The sequence below is a fragment of the Xiphophorus hellerii genome, chromosome 15 (assembly GCF_003331165.1).
Source record: "Xiphophorus hellerii strain 12219 chromosome 15, Xiphophorus_hellerii-4.1, whole genome shotgun sequence".
Taxonomy (NCBI): Eukaryota; Metazoa; Chordata; class Actinopteri; order Cyprinodontiformes; family Poeciliidae; genus Xiphophorus; species Xiphophorus hellerii.
The window spans coordinates 17781664-17802644 of NC_045686.1; the positions used below are offsets into that span (position 1 = coordinate 17781664).

At 39.7% G+C, this 20981-nt stretch overlaps 1 protein-coding gene across 3 annotated transcripts in view; it reads left to right on the forward strand.

The window, feature by feature from the left end:
- Nucleotides 1–20981, forward strand: part of pak5 (p21 protein (Cdc42/Rac)-activated kinase 5) — a 75555-nt gene that overhangs the window by 10502 nt on the left and 44072 nt on the right. The window contains exon 1 of one of the 3 annotated variants that reach the window (XM_032584656.1): nucleotides 15356–15675. The exons of 1 other annotated variant lie outside the window; for it this stretch is intronic. In XM_032584656.1, the coding sequence (XP_032440547.1) occupies nucleotides 15621–15675 (55 nt within the window). In that variant the 5' untranslated portion in view covers nucleotides 15356–15620. Of the gene's footprint in view, nucleotides 1–15355; nucleotides 15676–20981 lie in introns of those variants that run through there. One more of the 3 variants, XM_032584657.1, reaches the window with a different exon arrangement.

Here is a 20981-nt window from a genome sequence, read left to right on the forward strand (position 1 = left end):
AAAGGAAATATCCCAATTACATTATTCTAGATTGACTTAATTGTAAACTAAAGCAATATTGTGTCCTCTGACAAGATGCTGGTATTAAATAAGCAGTCATCAGTAGATATGATAATAATGGTATGATTTGACATTTACTGCTTAAAGCACAGATATAGTTATGGTTTTTGTATAGATCGAGAAACCTCTTCTGCAAAACAACGGCTGAGACGCGACACAAGCCAAACATTGCTCTCACACTCACCAGAAAACTCTTGAAATCCCATTTGTACAGACTAATAGACTAAAATCCTTACAATCAGCATTACAGGCACCTCAGAGCTCCATTTTGGTAAAATAATTATGCAGGATAGATTACCCTCTGACTAGATTAGGTCAGTGGACAATGATTTATTTGAGGAAAAGCAATCAAATCCGCCCTGACATTTGGTTTGTGGCTCCATTAAAACGAGTTCCATTCAATTCCCAGTTTGAGCTTTCAATCAGGATTCCTGCCATGCTTCTGGTCAAACACAGAGGACGGGTTCACATGTCGGATTGTTAACACCGAGTCGGCCTCCTGGACAAATGCTCTGACACATTAACGATGTCGGTATTTGGGGGTGGAGAATGTCGCAACTTGGATGGGATTCATCTCTCGCTTGCAAATGAAGAACGTATGTCTTGATTTAGTGTTCAGCCGGGAAGTCAGGGGACATAAGAGTCCCCCACTGGAATGCTTTGTCATAATTTGTGTGAACATTTTTGTGTGGTGCATAATTACCACACCAGGAGACGCATAAACTCATGGGTCAGTGTTGGAAGTGTTGCAAGACTAAATAAATATGCACCAACATGACACGCACACACTTTTAGGCAGGCGGTTAATGCCGTTCTGTAAGAACAGAGCTCTCATATGCACTTGCTCAGTTGATTAAAGCATTCAACCAATGGCAGGGCAATGCACTTTGATGTTTTCATAGAAACCTTCAGGAAATTTCTCAGGGCTAAAGACTAAAGCAGCGCTAGGTTATGGGTGAATATACCACGCTTTGAACATCTCAAAGGACATCTTCGAAATGATCAGAGACGGGAAGAGTGCGAAACAAGAACACACCTTGAGATATGTGGCAGTCCGCCTAACCTGACAGAGGCAGGTAACTTTGAAGAGGTGCAGAGATAAACAGCTGAGGTGAACAACATCACTTTTAGGGATACGCTCCACAAATCTCAATGAAGTACTGGCAAGAAGAGAGCCACTATTGACAAAGAAGACGAGCTGGACAAAGACGTAAACATACAGCCATGTCTACAGATCATAGATAACGTATATACTAAAATGGCACCTGAGTGAAGTTGGCCCCTCCACCTTCTTCAAATCAGACAAAATTGTGCTACGTTTATGTAGCAAAAATTTTCATTTTGCCGCTATCATTTTAAAGATATTAAGAAAGGTGGTGGGGTCGACTTCACTCGGGTTAAAGACACCCAGACACCCAGATTTAAATCTTAAAATATGTTGCCAGATTTGAAATATACCATTTTCGGGCAGGCATCTGATATAACTTGAACTAGTTTACACAGAACTGACAAACCTTTTAGTTATTAGCAGCCAGTTTGTAGAAATACCTATACTTATAAAAGGTCTTCCCCCCCATTAGATCCTAACAAACTGCATTCAAAAACATAAAATCCATCTTATTGTCTAAAGCAGGACAGTACAGGTGAGATGGTGTCTCACTGATTGTCCACGTTGACGTACACCAGCCCTCTGGAAGTTTTCTTTAACAGGTTTATTCACTTGTTAGCTATTTGTACTCCAGGGGAGTTTGTTTTATACCGGCTTTTGGTTTCATTGAAGCCGCTTCATTGTTGAGCAGCTTTAGTTGTTGAACACTCACATGTAGCTCCAATTAATCCTGGCAAGAGCTTCCTTTGAACCCCCTGGCGTGTTTAAGAGGCGCAAGTCCTCAATCAGCATTAGAGAGGAGAAGTGAAGGAGGAGAGAGGAAGGGAAATGTGCATGCCGCTGTAATATAAATGGGCTGCTTTTCTTTGTTTTACTTCTTTGGCTGTCTGCTAACTGCTAATGAGAGAGTCTACTGAGAATTGGAATAAATCACTGAAAAGATGCATCGCCAGAAAGTTGATTCAGATGGTTTGGGTGTGGTTCATTGTATTGTACCAACAATGTATCAGTTTTACAGCAAACTAAGGCTTTTTTTTTAAATCAAAGAAGTTCATAGCAGGATCAAGGTCTTTTGCCCTTGTTAGCCTTTCAGAGAACCGTCTTACTTCTTTTGCTGTGCTCCATTTATAAAACAGTTCTCCTAATTGTGTGTTTATGCAGCACGCTACAATGCAATGTGAATTATTTGGGTTTGTTTTTCCCCTTGAAGTACTATTACCCTTCCAGCTAAGCCTCTTTATTTCCTCTGCCTCGTGCGACTGCCACAGAGTATTTCATTCCCTATAATTGATCCATCTGCAGAAATGGATCATGCGTCAATGCATGTGTGCGTATGATTGTATGTGAACTCGGTAATAGGAAGCATTTTGTTTAAGGGGGGTGATTACTCTGCCCCTTGTGGTTCACAAGCAGATGAGGCAGCGATGGCCTCTACTTTCTCAGCTATCTTCACTCAGTCCTCTTGGTGTGAGTCGGTGTGTGTGTGTGTGTGGGTGTGTTGGTGTGTATGTTTGTGTCTCTAAGTAGAGCAAAATGAATTTCAAAGCTTGCGGGTGTTGGTTTGCATCTTCACAAGCAACATTGTCTCTGAATGACAACAAATGACTAAGCCCATTCAGTGGCTCAGAAATCTACAATCACTGTTTTTGCTGACTGACTGTTGAGCTTATTAGTTAGATACGTTCCAATCAGGACTTTTTGCACACAATACCAAGCCAACTCTTTTAGGAATAGGTGATGCCAAGTCCCACCGCTTTACTTTAGTCCAGTCAATACTGTGTATTTACTGTATAGTAACACTACATTCCAGCAGTATTCAGTGGAACACTTTATGACCGCAGTACTTAAGTTCCTTGTTGCATGTAGACTCTCCAATATTTTTTTTTTCTAGATGACAGGTGTTTTGTCCCAACCAGAGTTTCATCCATGGCGTTTTCACATCTGATAGTCTGGTAAACTCTGTTCGATTGGTCACCCATTGGTTTAACACGGCACTGTTTCAAACGACCAGAAGCACTTGGAGAAACCCCGCACCAAGTGCTTCTGGAGCGGGGTTCCAACCCCGCTCCAAGTGCTTCTGAACCACTGAGGGAAACCTCAGTGGTTTCCCTCAAGAACCACTGAGGGAAACGACGTGAAGAAATCTCTGAATTGTGTGCTGGCAAAATTGAGGGAAAAAATATTTCTGCTTTATTAGTATATTGGTTTAAACGTTATAATTTTTTAACAACTGGTGTTTCGGCTGCTCTCTGCGCAGAATGCTGAGCAGCCCACATGACACAGCTGGGCAGCAAGCAGGTGCAGTCTCTCTATTTTTCACCATTTGTCCTTGTGGTAACCCCTGCGGCCTGATCTAGGATACAATAGAGAATCTAGTTAACCTGGTCTATGATGCGGTTTGGCAAGGCATGCACAGAAGAACAATCACAGATAGTAGACAATAAACTGGTATCTGAGTTTCTAGAGGGACCTTCATGCTGATGATTTAAAAAGATTTGGAATTATGATGAATCCAAACATCACCCCCAATACATAAAAAAAAAAAATCTATTTCAGCACGACATCTCAATGACAATTTTTTCTGATACCTCCTAGAGCTTGATATTAATGTCAAACTAGAGTCTTTTGAAAATGATCGTTCTCAGTATATTGAGTTTGAGATACAGGTGGCTGAACTGCAAAGTATTTACAGCTTTCACATTGAAGTATCTGATGGGCAATAAGGATCAACGAGTGTGAAATGAATGGACAGATATGGAAGGATAAGAGGCAGCAGTAGAAAACGAGATTGTATCATGGTGTGCAAGTTAAGCAGCAGAGATGGCTCGAGAAAGTGTTCCACAATGTCAATTAAGAAAAAGAAATATGATCACATTTCAAGAGTTCTTGGCGTTTCCTATCTGGTGTAGAAATGTTTGGGATTGAGAACAGACTCGTTCTTTCTGCAGCCCTCACATTCAGGCCCACCGTGGTCCTAATTCCGGTATGTTATCAGCAAACATCAGCGTGGGAAGTCATGCGGACTGGTATGAGTCTGCGGCTGAGCCTCAATCACCGCGCAGCTCCGACCCGCCGATGGGAACGTCTCCGCTGGACGCACGTCCTCTTTTCACACCAAGGCCCACCACTGCCTGGCGGCCCACATTAGCTCAGAAGTTGCGTGCTGAAGAGAGAAGAAAGGCTATATTTAGTTGTACATGCAGTCAAGAGTCTGTGTTGTGAAAAGACCAGTGAAGAGTCAGATGTAGTTTTCCAGCAACACTCTGCAGCTGGAGCCTAATCTCAGAATTCTTTCTTCTGCTAAACGGGCCACGTATGTTTTCCGTCCAGAACGGAGATATCTCGTTTTCTGTTCAGGAAACCTGAAAAAAAAGAAAGAAAAGATTTTTCTTATTTTTAGCTGTTTGGAAAAAAATCCCTGCGTGCCTGTATTGATTTATATTAATGACATCAAGCGAGGGGTTGACGTGTTACTTACCGCGGTTCTGCATTATTTTACTGTGTGTAGTTTTAAATTATTCAGCACGGGAAACAGCAGATCTAACTCAACTTATTGTTTCTGCCTCTTGGATGTAGATTGGTTGTGAAAAACATGACCTACCTGATACCTCAATAAACTCTATTACAAGTTTAAGATGCCAATGTTTAATGTTGTATTTGTGCCAAACTTCTTATATATTAAAATTTTTTTTTTATGAATTACCATTAAAAGGTTTGTGGTTAGTTTCATCAAACCATATAGCCTGAAGTGGATGTTTTCATTCTGTCTTTCTTTATTTTTTCTATTTCGTGGAAGTGTGAAGATTACAGAAGTTTGTTTCCATGTGAGCGTTTGACAGGAATTTTTACTGCTTCTTCAACACTACATACAGCTCCGGGTTGTTCCACCAATTATTGATTTGTGAACTCTTCCAGAGTTAAGACATTAGCATTGTTGTTTCTAAATGAACACAAACTTGTTTTCTTTGCATTATTTGAGGTCTGAAAGCTCTGCATCTTTTTCATTATTTTGACCATTTTTCATTTTCTGCAAATACTCAATTTTTGCTCGGAATTTCAGAGACGTGTCGTCAGTAGTTCATAGCATAAAAGTACAATGTTCATTTTACTCAAACATTGACCTATAAGAAGTAAAATAAGAGAAACTGATCATTTTCTCTCAATTTTTTCCAGAGTTGTAGATATTTGAGATTCTAGTTCAGAAGTTCCTGCGTGGCTTCATTTGGACATAAACTGCTCATGTTGGCAGCATTTTGGGAGCGCTGGTATATGCTGTATGCTAGCTGCTAATGACACTTGAATTCTTTTCTGCACAGCATGTGATCGTCTACTACTGCATTTTTCTAACGTTGGGAGTTTTGTGTATTGTGTTGTCAACTGGACTTGTCATTGCTGTTTGAAAACGTCTCTAACTAAATGAATGTTTTTTTTTTTTTTTTTTTTTTTTACATTTTAACCCCCAAACATATGTTTGCTTTTCAGCAGAACTGTGCAAGATATGTTAAATGTGGAAAATCCGGGGTTTGTGTGGCGCCCCGGAATCTTCCGAGGATCATTTCGTGCATGTCTTCCTTCTGTCTCTACCCATTTCCTGTCTGATACTGTATATTGCAAATAAAGGCCACTTTTACCACAAAAAACAATTATTATTATTATTTTTTAAAATGGTTGAAAATCCACTGTGGATGCAATCTGCCGAGTCCTGCTGAGTCAGGGGTTTGCTTGTTTGGACAGCTTGAGTTTAGATGTAGATCGTTGCCCATGTTGACCATCTACTGTCTATTGTTTTTGGACCTGTGCCTAAATTGAATTGCCATTTGTCAGATCAATACAACTGACACTCCTAACCATTCGGTGCTGTTTTTCTCTGCCTCGTTTGGCACAGTACTCGCCTGTGGAAGCTACACTGTAATATCTCATGCATTGTGCGCGAGACGCAGCATCGAGGCACCGCAGATATTACCGCCTGCAGAGTTTAATATTGGCCTACATGCCTTCTGAATCCCTATGTATCGTTTGTCCTGCGCAAAAGCTGGAGGAGGACCTCGCAGAAGCCAATAATATTGCGTAAAAAGTGCACTTTAGTCAGATTTCAGATTCAGCCTGTGGGGAACACTGTTTATACTCAACTGAAAGCAGCGAGCATCGATTATCTGCACATAAATGGCAGTGAAGCCTGTTTTCTCACAGGTCCAAGGGATAGTTTCCCCCTAGGTTGGCACCAGTGAGATACGCAGGGCCTTACAGTAATTTTCATTTCCCCACAAATTGTCATGTTACAACCACAAACTTCAATGTACGTTATTGGGATTTTGTAGAGGAGGATATAAAGAGATACATGTTTAATTTTTTTTCCTAACAGTCAAGAATCTGGATATAGTGGCAAGCATTTGTAATTAGCAACCCTTTACTCAAAGATCAATAAAATAAATCTATACCACAAATTGCCTCTGGAAGTTACCTAATCACCTGTTGTAATTTATTCTCAGTATAAATTCAGCTGTTCACTGAAGGTTTGTCGGACGGCATTATTAACTTCAAAGGACAGGAAATTTGGGTCGTTGTAAATAATGTCCAAATACGAATATGGACGTAACTAAATGCTGGGCGATACACGTCGGTCTTCAAAAGGTTTGAGACTGGGGTCGGAGTTCATCTTCCATCATGATGACAACCACTAAGCATACAGTCAGATCTACAATGAAAATGGTTTTGTAATTTGTAAATTACAAATATGCTTTAGTCAAAGCATATTCATTTCAATGTGTTTGGATATCCATTTGAAAATACATGGCGATACTAAAAGATTGCTGTTCAGATTTACTCTGAAGCCAAGTCTGGCTCAACTTGAGCTTTGTTATAAAGAAAAAGTGTCATCAAATCTACCTAATGGTATAAAGAGAGTTGACTGATCGAAGTATTTATTCGGGTGTTGCTGAATTAAGTTCATGCCAAGCATTTCTGATTTCTGTTTGTATTTTCTGTTTGTATCTATTTTAGAAGCGTGCGCTGCATTGTGTCGGCCTGCCACGTTAAATTACAGTAAGATATATTAGACGCGTACGACGTAATCCGAGGCAATACTTTTTCAATGCAATGTAGATCACATTTCGCAACATCCTTCGTCTTATTAGAGGTGTTGTGCTATCGCAGGAAATCTGTGAAAGAGCAGGCGGGAGACCTGCTTGATTTACCTTCATTCAGTCAAGAAGAGCTTATCTGCGTCCTTTCTTCCCCTGCACCTTTGACACCTTGCTGTTTTACATAATCAACATCTTTGACTGCAACACTATTTAGACCTTCTTACAGAAACTGTATGCTGTTTATAGCTAGCCTCTGTTCCCATTGCTCAAGTCTAGCTGTGGGCTGCTTTTAACACCATATTGTGAGTAGAAGTGACCAGAGGCAATGTAGGTCACCAGGTACACACTTCCATCTACTATCTGTAGCCACAGACAAATGGAGGGGAAGTGAAAGTAGTCAGATGTTGGCTCTGAGTGACTGGTTTAAAAGTGCGTAGTGGGGCGGGGGGGATGATGGCACATGATTGGTCCACTGAAGCGCTACTAAATCAATGTTTTATAAGTATCACTGCTCCGATTGTAGGTTAGACGTATCTCTCTGCTCCCATGTGTGGTCTATTGTTGGAGCCGTGAGTCACAGTGGGCTGTCTTACGGAGATAAACCCCCCACTCCCTGCATTGGGTCTGCACTGTTGTTTGTTTCCACTGCAATTACCGAGCAATGCTATTAGCAAGCCTCGCTTTTAATTTGGAGCATGAAACTATTGTGCTTGCTGAAGTTTAAGGCAAGAACGGTGATGGTTGCTGGCAGATTCGTTTACGCTGACATGCTTGGAGTTCAGCTGTGATGTAGCGCACGCATACATGGGTTTACTCATGACTTCCTGCTCTCGTATTTCTATTTTTGCCTTTTTTTTTGGCATTAGCTTTTAATTCATGTCGAGAAATAGCTCAAACCTTTGCAAGCGAACACGGCAAGCGGACACGTCGGCGGCTTTCGCAAAACCAAACATGTCTGACCCGGTTGCTAGACTTTCTCATCCCTTTTCTTTTTTGTCCATGAGTGCAGGGTCACATGGCCTTTTGCTCTTTAAAACGAGGCCACACTTTGCTCCATCACTGCGTGCGTGCTTTCTCGGGATTAGTTGTGACACTTGAGGTGGCTCCAAGCAGTGGCGTAAACAGCACAGTCTACTGCTGTTATCTCGCAATATTCCTACCAGCATCATCTGCCAAAATCTCAGATTTTCCCCCGATGCCCTTGACTGATTTGTCGTTAGAATCACGTGACCAGCAGCAGGCCTTGTCACAGCTTGACCTGGATTAAGAAGTTTTCACACACCTTTCTGTGTGGCTGTGCAAAGATGTTGTTAAGTGATGGTAATATCTCCATGCTGCTAATCAGGGCATCGCTTCCCAATGCTGTCATTGTACAGCAAGTTTTCACTGGATTTAGACACACACACAACACTGAAAATGTGAATTTAGAAATTTAATAATATGTGGAGTGTCTCTGCTTTTGGTTGGCACAGGATGCCAACAGCAGAAATATTTATGCGTTTGGAATAAGCAAAAAAAAAAAAAAAAGACCTTTTCAGATTGGCTAGTGTACAACATGGAGTGCTTCTCTGTTTTGTGGAGTCTACTCTGTAATAGCGCTCAGTAATTAACAACCTGGTTAGTTTACATTCCTGCAACTCATCCAAACATTGCCTCCAAAAGCAATGTTGGATTGCTTTTGGAGTCTGGAAGCACCAGACTCGGTGCTTTCTCCTGCTGAAGGGCATTTTTAGTGTAATGGCTAGGCTAAAGCTTGTATGTTTTGAGTTATGTCATTTAAATTTTTTTAGTTAAAACAGAAAGGCTTAATAAATCTAGAAAGATTTGAAACCTTCACAATGGCGTCTGGATATTTTTTCTATCTAGATCTTTATCCTTACCATAAAGATAAAAAAAAAATAAATACAATCTGAAATAGTTGACTGCTGTCTTGGTGTATCTCGGGGATCTACACTGAGTTCTCTGCATTTTAGCATTAACATTAATGATGTTTTAATACATTCATGTCAGGTGAACCCTGGTAGCTGTTTTCATGAAAATAAAATAGCCGCTGGCTGCAGAAGAACTGTCTGTCATGGTGGTTGTGATATCTGACTGGTTACATAATGCAGTGTTGATATTGCTTTGTGTGTCTTCTTAAAGTCTGTGAATAGAGACCAGATCCAGGGTGATAAGTGTTTTGGTGCTTTTAAAACACACGAAAACCTGCAAACAGAATTAGGTTTATTTTAATTCATTAAACCAGTTCTGTAAATGATTTCCTGAAGAAAAATCTAAACTTGTCCTTAGTTTAGGACATGGGAAAAATTGCTGTGTCTAAAGTGCAGCAGAGAGATTTTTTTTGTACTGCCCCTTATATACTACAATATAAAAATGGTACTAATTTGGCCCCATGGCACAGATGGTGGATGCAGATGTGGAGTTTTTATTTTTGATCGATGCTTTTTGTGCTCTCTTTTATTTCATAGTAGATAGGATCATATATATAGTTAGTGTTTTTTCTCAAAGGCAGACTTTGGTGCACACAAATCTTAATTAGTTTATTAAACTTAGCTAAATTCATCAAGTGTTTTCTAAGAAAGACCAAATCCAAATCCTGTTCTCATTGCTGAGAATAAACAAAATTAAATTGAGCCCCAAAAAATGGCAAAATGGTTTTCTTTCTTCTGATAAGACAAATGTATAAAAAAAACTTTTAAAAAATGTTGTCTACAAAGATTTAAACATCCGTTTCCCACACAAAACTGACTAATTTATTCCTTGATTACAATATTTCAAGCTTAGTTTAATGTTGAGCAGGTAATAATTTATTGTCTTGCTAATATAGTTATTTAAAAAATACATTTTTTTATGGCCTACAGGCACTTGTGACTTGACAAATTTAACCAATGTGATGAAACGTTTGAGCGACGCTGTGTTTGGGAAACTTTCTGAATACTATACCAACAGAATGAAGGAACATTGTCATGCTATTTTTTAGATTTATCCTTTAAAACCTCAGTTTTTATTCTGTAATTTAACAAATTGTGCGCTTTAATCTTTGTATGCAATTTATGCACAACATTTTGTGGACTAAACATAAAAATTTGCCTCTGTGACTAATTTGCTTAATTATTTGCTTAATAATATAGTAAGTTTTCAATAAGTTCTTGATATTGATTTCTCTGCGTGGACTTTTACCACTGCTTACGGCTGTAAGACACACATTTCCACTTCCACTTTGGAGCAGGGACGTCTCCTTTAAGGCACCGCTGTCCCGGTCTGCTGCGGCTTTGCCCTCTTAAATTCAGCCACACCACGGAGCGGCTGACTTGACAAATCCTTAACCTACATTTTTACATCTCACCGTGAACCATTTTCCCATAACACCGGGAGGAAAGGCTTCTTGCTGAGTTTTCAATAATAAACAATTAAGTCAAGGGTTTAACATGCTTTGGTGGATAATGGCCTGCAAAGGAGAAGGCTTTTAAGCCATTGAGTGCTTTTAGCCTAGAAAAGCACCAGTACATAAGAGCTGAACGCTGTTGGGTCCGGTCTGTTGTCCAAGAGGCATCCATCACATTATGGTTAAAGAACTGTTTCATATTATGACAATTATGTTCACTTTACATTTTTCTAACGAACCACGTTTCTTTAAAACTATCCTCAAAATATTGTGATGACTTCACATTTAACTTGTTTCTATAACTTGTGGCCTTAAAGGGTGTGTGACAGCTGTCCCGACTGTCACACGCAGACACTATTGGTAATGGTTTTTTTGTTTTCCCTTAATATTACTTTATATATTGATTAGTGAGTAGTTTAGATTTTTATCTTTAAATTTGTTTTCATTAGTCTGACTGTTTAGTTAACTATTTGTTGTGCACCCATTTAGTTAACTTTATGTGTCAGTTCTTTGTATATTTTGTTAAATATAACAAATTAATTTCTTTCTTTTGAGTTACCAGTTTCCTCTGGACCTGTTCATGAAAATCATACAGATGAGCTCCAGCTGATCGGTGTCCATATATGGGTGTCAAACTTCCTCAGCGGGCCATTCCATTTGTTCACCAGGGGAGGGGGAAATTTGGTCTTTAGTTTAATTTTACCATTTATTTAATATTTCTTCTTTTGGAAAGTTGGTTAAATTCTGATATTTATTTCATTTATAGATTTAGTAATATTCTGACCAATATTTGTTAGGTTTTTGTGTGTTTATTTACCCCCTAGTGTGTGTTAATGGTCTGATCAGCCACTATTTAAGTTCCCCTCATGTCTTGTTTGTTAGGTCAGTTTGTGCTTGAGTTTGTTGTGTTACCACCTGAGTTGTACTTTGTTATGTTGACCTCAGTTTGGGCCCAATTTATCATTTTTGGATTTTTTTGTTAGTAAATTAAGATTATATTTTGAATTTTCTTCAACGTCTCTCTGGCTGGTTTATGCAAAACCTTCACAGGGTGTATTTTTTGTGTACTGTGTATTTTCCAAGCACGTAATCCCATTTTACAGCACAGTCAAGTAACTGTTACCTTCAGTTGGATAAAAATGCTGCATATATCAAGCATGACTTGGCTCCAAGGTGGAGCTTTGTGGAAACAGACGGCGCTTTGTGAGAGCAACCCCAGAACGGTTGCCACGGGAGATTCAAGGATTCCTCAAACATGCATAAAAGAAACATATATTTTACATAATGCCCCATAATACCCATTTAAAAATTTGGATCAAGATGAGGAACATACAGCAATGAATGTCCTTGATGTGGCTATATTGTCAACGCACACACACCCACACACACCCACACACACACACACGCCTACAGCTGGTAACACAAAATTGTCAATGTTTGCCCTCCAGTGGTGTCTATCAATCTCTTCTTTTATCAGGCTTGTACTCTGAAAAACCTGCCCTTAGATTCAAAAGAAGAAACATTTGTCTCTGCAATCTGGCAGCTGACGGTGTCTGCATACAGATGTTAGCCCTGGAGCGCTGAAACTAATACCGTGCGGCTGAGGCTTCGTTTGACATGCAAGTTAGCTTTTGCTATATGCTTTTGTTCCCCACCACTGTTCATGTTCCATTGTTTAGGTATGTCATCTGACGGCCACTACTACCGTATAATGGATGCCAGCTCTTTTTTTTAATTTTTTTATTTAAGCGTGGGGTTTTCTGTTGGGCGTTCTGCTTTTCAAGAACAAAATGCTTTGCAAATCCACTAGCTAATGTTTGGGAATGACTGTTAAGGGAGGCAAATGTTGCCAACTGTCATACACTATATATTGTTTTTGGGCTTTCAAACAAATATGTCCAAGTAGTTGGGTTGAAGTTTGCAGATTTTTACTGGTATTGATTCATTGGTTTTAGTTTTGCAAGCAGAACTAATGTGTAGTCTTCCAATATTGCAACATGGACTATGTACAGTATCTATATACCTATGTATGGTGGTGTTCTGATGCAGTTAGACATGTGGTTTGTAATAATTCTCTCGAAGTGGAGGGGAGGAGGTTTGCAGAGCCAAATCAGCCTCAGCTGCCATAATTCTAGATTCTCTCTTTCTGTATTTAGTCTGCAGCTCCCCACCTCCACACTGCTTATCTAAGTCCTCTGCATGTGTGTTTCTGCTCACTTAGAGAGGGAGAGAAACCCTTAGAAGTGGTGTGTGTTTTTATATGCAGAAGTGTTGTTTTTTTTTTTAAAAGGGTGTCTCCCAATCATTTCATTTTCAAGAGATACCCTGACTAAATTCAACTCCAGTAGTTGTTGTGTGACCTTTTTCTGTGATATTGTTTTTAGTTGTTTATTCACATTTTAAAATTAGCGCCCTTTTTCAATGTGCAAAAATCGAACGAATCTGGATTTCCATAACAAAATGTTTTTAAACACTTGACAAGGATCTTCATAGCGAAAGAGAGAACGTATTCTCTCTTTCACAGAAGAGAGCAACTGGAACACCTCGTATTCAACGTTACAACACTCGTACCGAAACATATTCTGAAGTTTATGAAGCAGAAAGCCAAATGTTTATGTAAAATGTGTCCACAGTCGCTGGAGCAACACTGAAAGGAGATTTCAAAACGGAGAAGAAACTTGCTAAATCTAGCTTAGCACGTCAGCTAACTGGTCGAAGCACGAACACTTGTGTATGTGCTGTGTGTGTTTTACCACACACTTTATCAAAACTTTATAGTAGCGTTCTTAACTCTGTTGAGTTGAGTTGGACACAACACACAACCACATAACACTAATGAACTGTGTTACCTTAGCGCACTTTAAAACTGTGGCGTTTTCAACCATATATTTTGCACTGACTTTTCTGAAGTATCTGGGACTTGGTGTGTGTAAGTGCTTCTTGTTAAGTGGCTGATGAGCATTTTGTGTTTTGGTCAGTTCAGAGTTACAGTACATAATAATTACCCCACACTGCACACAAGAGTGATGCATTTCTTGTGGTTTTAATTTAGACTCTCTAAATTAAGAGGGTAGGATAGCTGCTCCAGTGAGCCGAAGACCGTTTCATGTAAGGTCAACGTCTGAGGAGAAGTTTAATGTCTCATTTACTTTCTTAACTCAGAAGTTTGTGTCTCCTTTAGCTGGATAATTGACAGGATCTGTTTCAACGGGATAAATGATAACCTTTTTCACTCTCATACAATTAATATTTCAAATGTTTTAATAATTTACTCCTTTTTTTCCCCTATGAACCTAGTGGCCACTTGACCCTTTCACGCTCTGCTTCTGTGCTAACTGGACCTCTGGCTTCATCAGCTGGAGAAATGCGTGATTCTGAAAGTCTTTTTCTGCTTTTTGTTGGAGTGTTTGTCCTCAGCTCAAGGCCTGTCTCTGGCTGTCCTCTCGGCGTGGGCAAAAGGCCAGACTGCGCCATCTGTTTCTTTCTCTTTCTTCCACTTTATCTTCTCTCTCACACTTCCTGTCACCTTGCCTCGCGAAACAGGCTGTGATACCTCGACCCGGTGGTGCAGCTTGTGACACTAGAGTTGATATCCACACATGTTGGCATCAGAGGAAGACTGTTTTTTTTTTTTTTTCATGTAGTGTGTGTGTTTGACAAGAAACAAGGTCTTATAGACTGTCCTGTAGATTAAGTACACATTGTAGTGCTGCTCAAATTTATATACATATAGTCATATCAACAAATTGTCATTTCATTGTGTGCCAAATTGCAAACAAATTAAGCAAAACAGCATTTCTGCTGGATATAAAAAAAATATAGTGGAAGGGGCTGGATGATATGACTGAAAGACGTATCACAATATAAGCATTTCATATCAGTGGATAACAATAATTATTGATTAGTTTTAATTATCTGAAATACCACCAAACTGATGACATGTTCCTGTTTTATCCACAGTTTTCACTCAATGTTGTTTGTTTTTAAGCAGCTATGAGGCGCAGTGGCAAAATCTGAAGCTGCTGCTGCGCCAGTTACTCAACGGGTTGTTGCTGGGTAACCAAGGAGTGAGTGAGTTGCTAGGTAACCAAAGAGTGAACGAGTTAGTTGCTACTGTTAACAACCTTGCTTAGTTGGCCGTGACAGGTTGAGCATCTAAAGCCTGTCCTCTGCCTACATCTCCCAGAGTGCTGTGCGGTTCCGGAGCTCAGTGAAATTTTTGAATATTTTATCAGACATTTTATCTATTTATATTACTCATGTGTCTGGATTTACTAGCCAGCCCTAAGAGTAGATAAACAATAAATCAATAAAACACAAATAGATAAAACATATAAGTCAAATATATATATATATTTAAAATAACAAAAATAATATTGCTTTTAGTAAATAATCTAAATGTAAATCTTACAAATGAAATAAAAAAATAATAACATAATAAAGTTAACAGAAGCAAAATAATAAGTGAACAAACCTAAATGATAAAAAGAAATACAAGCTCTTATCAGTTCTAATATTGATCCTATGACAGACTCAGAAGTGAATAGTGACGTTCTGACGGGGTGCACAGTGTGGGTCACAGCCGGGCAAACCCAGTTAGCCAGTGAAAACAAAATGGGCTGGGTCCAGGCTTAAGCCGCCTGGCTGTGCGTCGGCACGGGCTGCTGGCGTAGGCAATTTTTTTCTTTTCCCTTTCTGTGAGGCTCACATTGGGAATTATCAGAGCATGCAAGCGGGATAGTAGTGGCAGCAGTACGCAGCCAACATTGGGGACTGCAGTGGGACGTGGACTTGACCCGATTTGTCAGTTTGATGACTTTAACAACCGTCGCTCCTCCGGGGATTTTATTGGCACGCAATTCAAGGAAAGGACAGTTTCCTTGTTTGGCCGAATGAAAATCAAGATGCGTAATTGCTTTATCAAAGGAGACATTTGACATCAAAGTGCAACATCTGTGGAGGCTCTAATTATCCCTGCCTCACCATGGACAAGCTAGAGCACTTTGATACCTCAAAAGAAGCAGGCAGTTTGTTTCCAGGTAAGAACAATGAGCGTGTAAATATATATAGCCTATATTTATATATATATATATATATATATATATATATAAATAAATAAAATAAAAAGAGTGAGATTAGACACATTCATCATCAGGGCCTAAATCTAGGATGCTAAAGCTCCCCAATCATGTCAAGTCTTCAAATGTAATTTAAATACGGGATGCTATAAACCTCCCAGCGTGTTGTGGAAATTGTGCAAGAGTGATAGAAAGCCTCTTCATCTGCTAAAGTTGTTTACGATTCTTCGGATCGTCTACAGGGAGCGAGGGGTGAAAACGCGTTTCTGTGTAAACAGTTTTCAGCCAATTAAATCATCTGAAGGAACGGGGTCCAGAGTGAGCGAATGCAAATGGGGGCGATACGAGCTGGCGAATAAGCATGGAGTAACAGGGGATACAAAGAGCTCACCTGGTGATGATAGAAAGACAAATAGGTGCATGTTCTGTTGCTCGAACCAAATTAAGTTGCCGCAAACGAGCGCCGACCCGAAACTCTTGACCTTTTAGTTCCCATTCGTCTCTCTTCAAAGGAAGACGACAGCCTAGAAGAACTATTTTACTTTCATTTTTGCTTTCCAAATTATCCAGGAAACCTGTTTCGTTGTTTTTTGTGCGTCTCGACGCCAGATCGTGCCTCTAAATTACAACGTAGGGCGTACAAAAGTGAACATGCCATGTTGTTGCCATGGTGTGTTTGCGCGCGTGTAGCAACCAGAAATAGACGTGGCCAGCACAGATAACCGGTGCACACACATGTGCAGAGTTCATGCTCTTACTGCATGAGTGTGTATCGAGGTGTTGCCACACACAGAAGGGGAAGTGCCTGTGGAGGCTCAGATGGTGACAGATGGTTTGGAGACAAATCAGCCTGGGAGTCAGGATCTCCGTCCTGGGACCAGTAGCCTCTTTAAGTATCTTTGGAACAGTGTTTATCGTCTATAGAAAACATGACTGTTTAATAATCCCTTTGTATAAACTCCCTTAGTGGAGAATGTTTGCTGTGTGTGTTCACATGGTGTTAAATGTTACGTAAGAACAGAATATTATGCAAGTGAAGAGAGAAAAGTTGTTTTTTTTCTTTCTTTTTTTGCTCCATGTTGTACAACACAATGCATTTTTAGCTCTTCAAGCTGTACTTAGTGCCAAGGCCCTACAGCTGTGATTTATGACTTAATACATGCACGGTTCAAAGATCTGCAGGATTTTTCTAGCGCATGTTGGTTTGCTTGAGCTGTACTGTGAAGAACCAAAATGACATGTATTTCCTCTGCTGCCTAGTTGGAGCTGTGCAGGAAAAAAGGGGCATATTTTTACTGCATAGGAACTTTAAAAAAAAAATAAAAATTTTACCCATTAAACAACAGAAAGTTACGACATCCTACCTAGTTATAGCTGGTGTTAGTCCTTTAGGTTGAAACAGGGTTAGTGAAATACTTCTCATAGACATCCACCCGTCGAAGGTTACATTGGTCCAAAGGGAAGTTTGACCCACTTCTCTCATCCAACAGTGAGATATTTAGGGGTTTCTTGCATATACAGCTTAATTCAAGTTACCCGATAGCACATGAGCTGGATCAAGACCCGAGAGTTTCCACTCATTAATTCTCAGCCAGTCCCTTAAGCAGAATGACATTTTTGGAGACTTCTTTCAGCATCATGTGGTTTGCTTTCAGGGTAAACTTCCATGGAAAGCCAAACATGAGCATTTTGCAAAGTCCTCCACTTGTTAGCTGTTCTTAGTCAAATAGAATGACGAATATGGTATTTTCAAACACCTCTTCAAGTTGTTTATCAGACTCATTAGCTGCTGAAGTCCCAGGCCTACCTGGGCTCTATTCTCAGTGGGACATGAAGAGAAAACCTCAAAAACGAGCCCCCAGAAGAAATCCTGGGGACCGCATTCAAACCTCATTTCACATGCTTATTTGTGCGATTGTGCTCTTTCGGTTATGCTTCATACCTCATGATCATCAGTTAAAGTAGACAGGTCCGTAAATAAAAAACGTTGCGTTTTGGATTTCCTCTTTCTTGACCACGACAGTCTAAACTAGAAGACATACAAGTCAGCAATTTGTCTCACCATTTCCCGCTCTACCTACCCATTCCTCATAAAACGTGATATAAAGTCACTTAAAAATTTCTTCACTGGCAGCCACACCCCAACCTAGAGGGATCTGTTGCTATTGTTGCACAGAATATCCTTTTTTTGTTGCTCTGATCTGTATTAAGTATCAGGAAATGTCTATGTTGGCTAGTTAATTAGCATGCTATCTGCTTGAGTAGCCAGTTTGGAGTTGGCTATTCAATAGACATGCTACTGAAAGTATCAACGGTGCTTTTAGCCACGACTGATGCTCTTGTAGTTTCCATGTAATGACTGTCTGTGTTTTACATGACTGGACATACCGCATTTACAAACAGCCAATTTTTTTCTTCTTTACAACAAAGTGCAGTCTAGCATGTCTAGCGTCTCATTAAAAGGCTGTTCAGCTTTTAAGGAGTACGATGGGACATTTCAACCGTCTTTTTGTTGATTATGTTTCAAATGTTGCTTTTTTGTTTGAATTTTGTTTATATTTATGTTTTTGTTGCTTAATTAATTTGTTGTTGATTTATTGAAGTAGTTTTTATGAAACAGCAACAACTTTATAGCATTCAGTAAATGCAACATCTAAAGATTTTCAAACCTTTTATGAATCCTGGAGTAAACTTGCAGACTTTTAATGGCTTACTTACTTTGATTATTAAGAAAATAAGTTATAAAATGTTTTCCAAATTGAACCATGTTGGGGGTTTTTTTTCCCCTCCTTTCCGTGCTGTTCAATAGAAACTGCCTGACTCATCATTACAGTTTGCTGACACTGTCACAGCTCACTCCAGGCACACGCCCATGATTATGGGTTCGCAAATCTTTAATCCCACGTACGTCCAGACGCAATGTTATCGATGAAGTGACATTGTTACTCTTCCGTAGAAACACCTCTCAGGCATTAGTCCGAACTTTGCAAAAGTGTTTTTTACGGTCCAACCATAAACTTAACCTCGAGAGGTGCTTATGTGGCAGAAGCTGTGGCGTAAGTAGCTCCTCTGGCATGATCTCCCAGAGGCCTGCACAGTCAAAGTACCGTCCGATAAGTGTTTGGACTGGTGTGAAAGAGGAGCTGCTAAAAGCTCTGCGGGAGTAAATTTGGACTGGGCACGTAAACAGATCACCAGTTGTGTTACCAACACTCGGATGTACATTTGTTGTTGTGTCTCCTTCCAGCTGAGCTTGGACAACAAGACTTAAGCCCTGCTAGCTTTTAATAATCTCATCCTCATGTAGGTCAGGGGTCACATTCTCGCTCCGGATGCTTACAGACCACAATTAAATCTTGTTGCGCTGAAAGCAAGGTGTTGTACGGTGCATAGATCATGGTGTAACATGAAAGTTTTCTGAAAGTCTTCTTTTTTTTTGGTCCAAGACTCCTACATTTTTATACGGTTTTATCTTGTGTCTCAATTGATAGATCTCACTTTATGTCATATTGCTTGACTGAGAGACTGCAGAGTACGTCATCTGATTCAGATGAAAATATTTGAAATCTGCTGGTCTGTCCTCCTCTCCTTCCGCTGCCGCCTGTCTCGTATCTCCCCAACACCCAGCACACTCACACTCACGCCTTTCAACTTTATCTGTGTCAGGGCCGCATCTCCGATCACCTTTATGTTTCTGCTGGGCATTCCCAATCTGCAGACGTAGATCCCTCAATCTAACAAGACCATATAGATTGAAGCTTCTTTTCCGCCATTAAAAAGTTTTTGTTTCTTTACTTATTGTTCCTTTTCTGCATTTTTGTCTCACTTTAAGACCTAAGATTGTTCAGGTTTTTTTTTTAAATATCATACTTGCATAACCTAATACAAAAAACATGAAGCACACTTTTTAAAGCTGCAATAGGTGACTTTTGTAAAAAAAAAAAGAAAAAAAAAAGTGTTTGTTACACAGCACACAAGCTTGATTGACAGCGGTTAAACACTCCTCCTGGCTCTGATTGGTTGTTTATTACCGAGCGGTGTATTTCTGCAGATGGCAGTAGGATGACAGGGAGAAGGCAGAGGAGATTGATCTTCTTACATATTACCTGCCTCATCTTATAATGCCATGACACGGTGAGTGTTAACGAATATGTAAAGAATATATTGATTATATAATTTACGTACTCCGGCTTTAAGGGAAAACGGCAAAGAAAAGTGGCTCAAACGTTCTTCACGGCGCTTAAAACCAACATAGTTATCAAAAACTAATCCAGTTGTTACTTTACTTTTTTATTGATCGTCATACATTTTTTCCCCGATATAAAAGTGTGTGAGACACTAGTGTGACTTGAAAAATAGAAGAAGTTTGAAGAGAACGAATACTTTGACAGCACTGCGCATGCAGAATGAACACCTATCCCAGGCTGAACGTTTCGTCTTTCTAGAATATAACCCTCATGCACAAGGCCTCCATCACATTGATTGTCAATAACTAACACATCCTCACTAAGATCTGGCAGTCACTACAGCAGCAGGTTATTTTGGACCATTTGGTCCCCAGAGTTCAATTCTCTCCTGCCGCGGTCCGTCTCACCCAACTTCTCACCTCATGATCTGGACTATTTTAATAACCATCACTCATCACTTGAGAATTTTCTTTACACATGACCGTTCGCACTGCTGACGCCTTCATATTCACACTATCAAGGTGAGCTAACCTACACCTTGCATCTTTACTCTGCTTCTTGCTTGAGTCCACATCCTCAAATGGTTGTCTTTGAGATCTTATTTGATGCAGGAATTTGACAAATGGTAATAGCATTAAAAAAAAAAAATTCACAGAATTCTTTACATTTATAGCATAAGTGTTTTAACACTATCCCAAAGCCATTGGGTATCATGAGGAATTAAGCCTTTAGTTTGCTGATCATCTTACATTCATCTGACATAGCATTGCATTTTGAAACATTTTGAAATTTTAAAACCGTAAGAATTTTTTACAGGCTTTACTGAAGTCTTTTTAAGGAGTTGCTATAGAAGTGACTGTAGTGAGCTCAGAGTAGCTCAGTGCTGCCCCTTCCTGGTCTGTTGCTATCATACGATTAATAGCAGCCCATTGTACTTTTCATTCAGTTAAAAGAAAGGCTGTTTGGAAATACTGATACTGTGAGAAACATAGTGTGGAAGCTAAAAAAAAAACCCAGCCATGAATTATTGAAACAAAACTCTAGCAGGTACACTACAACAGCCTTTACTGCTGAGCAGCC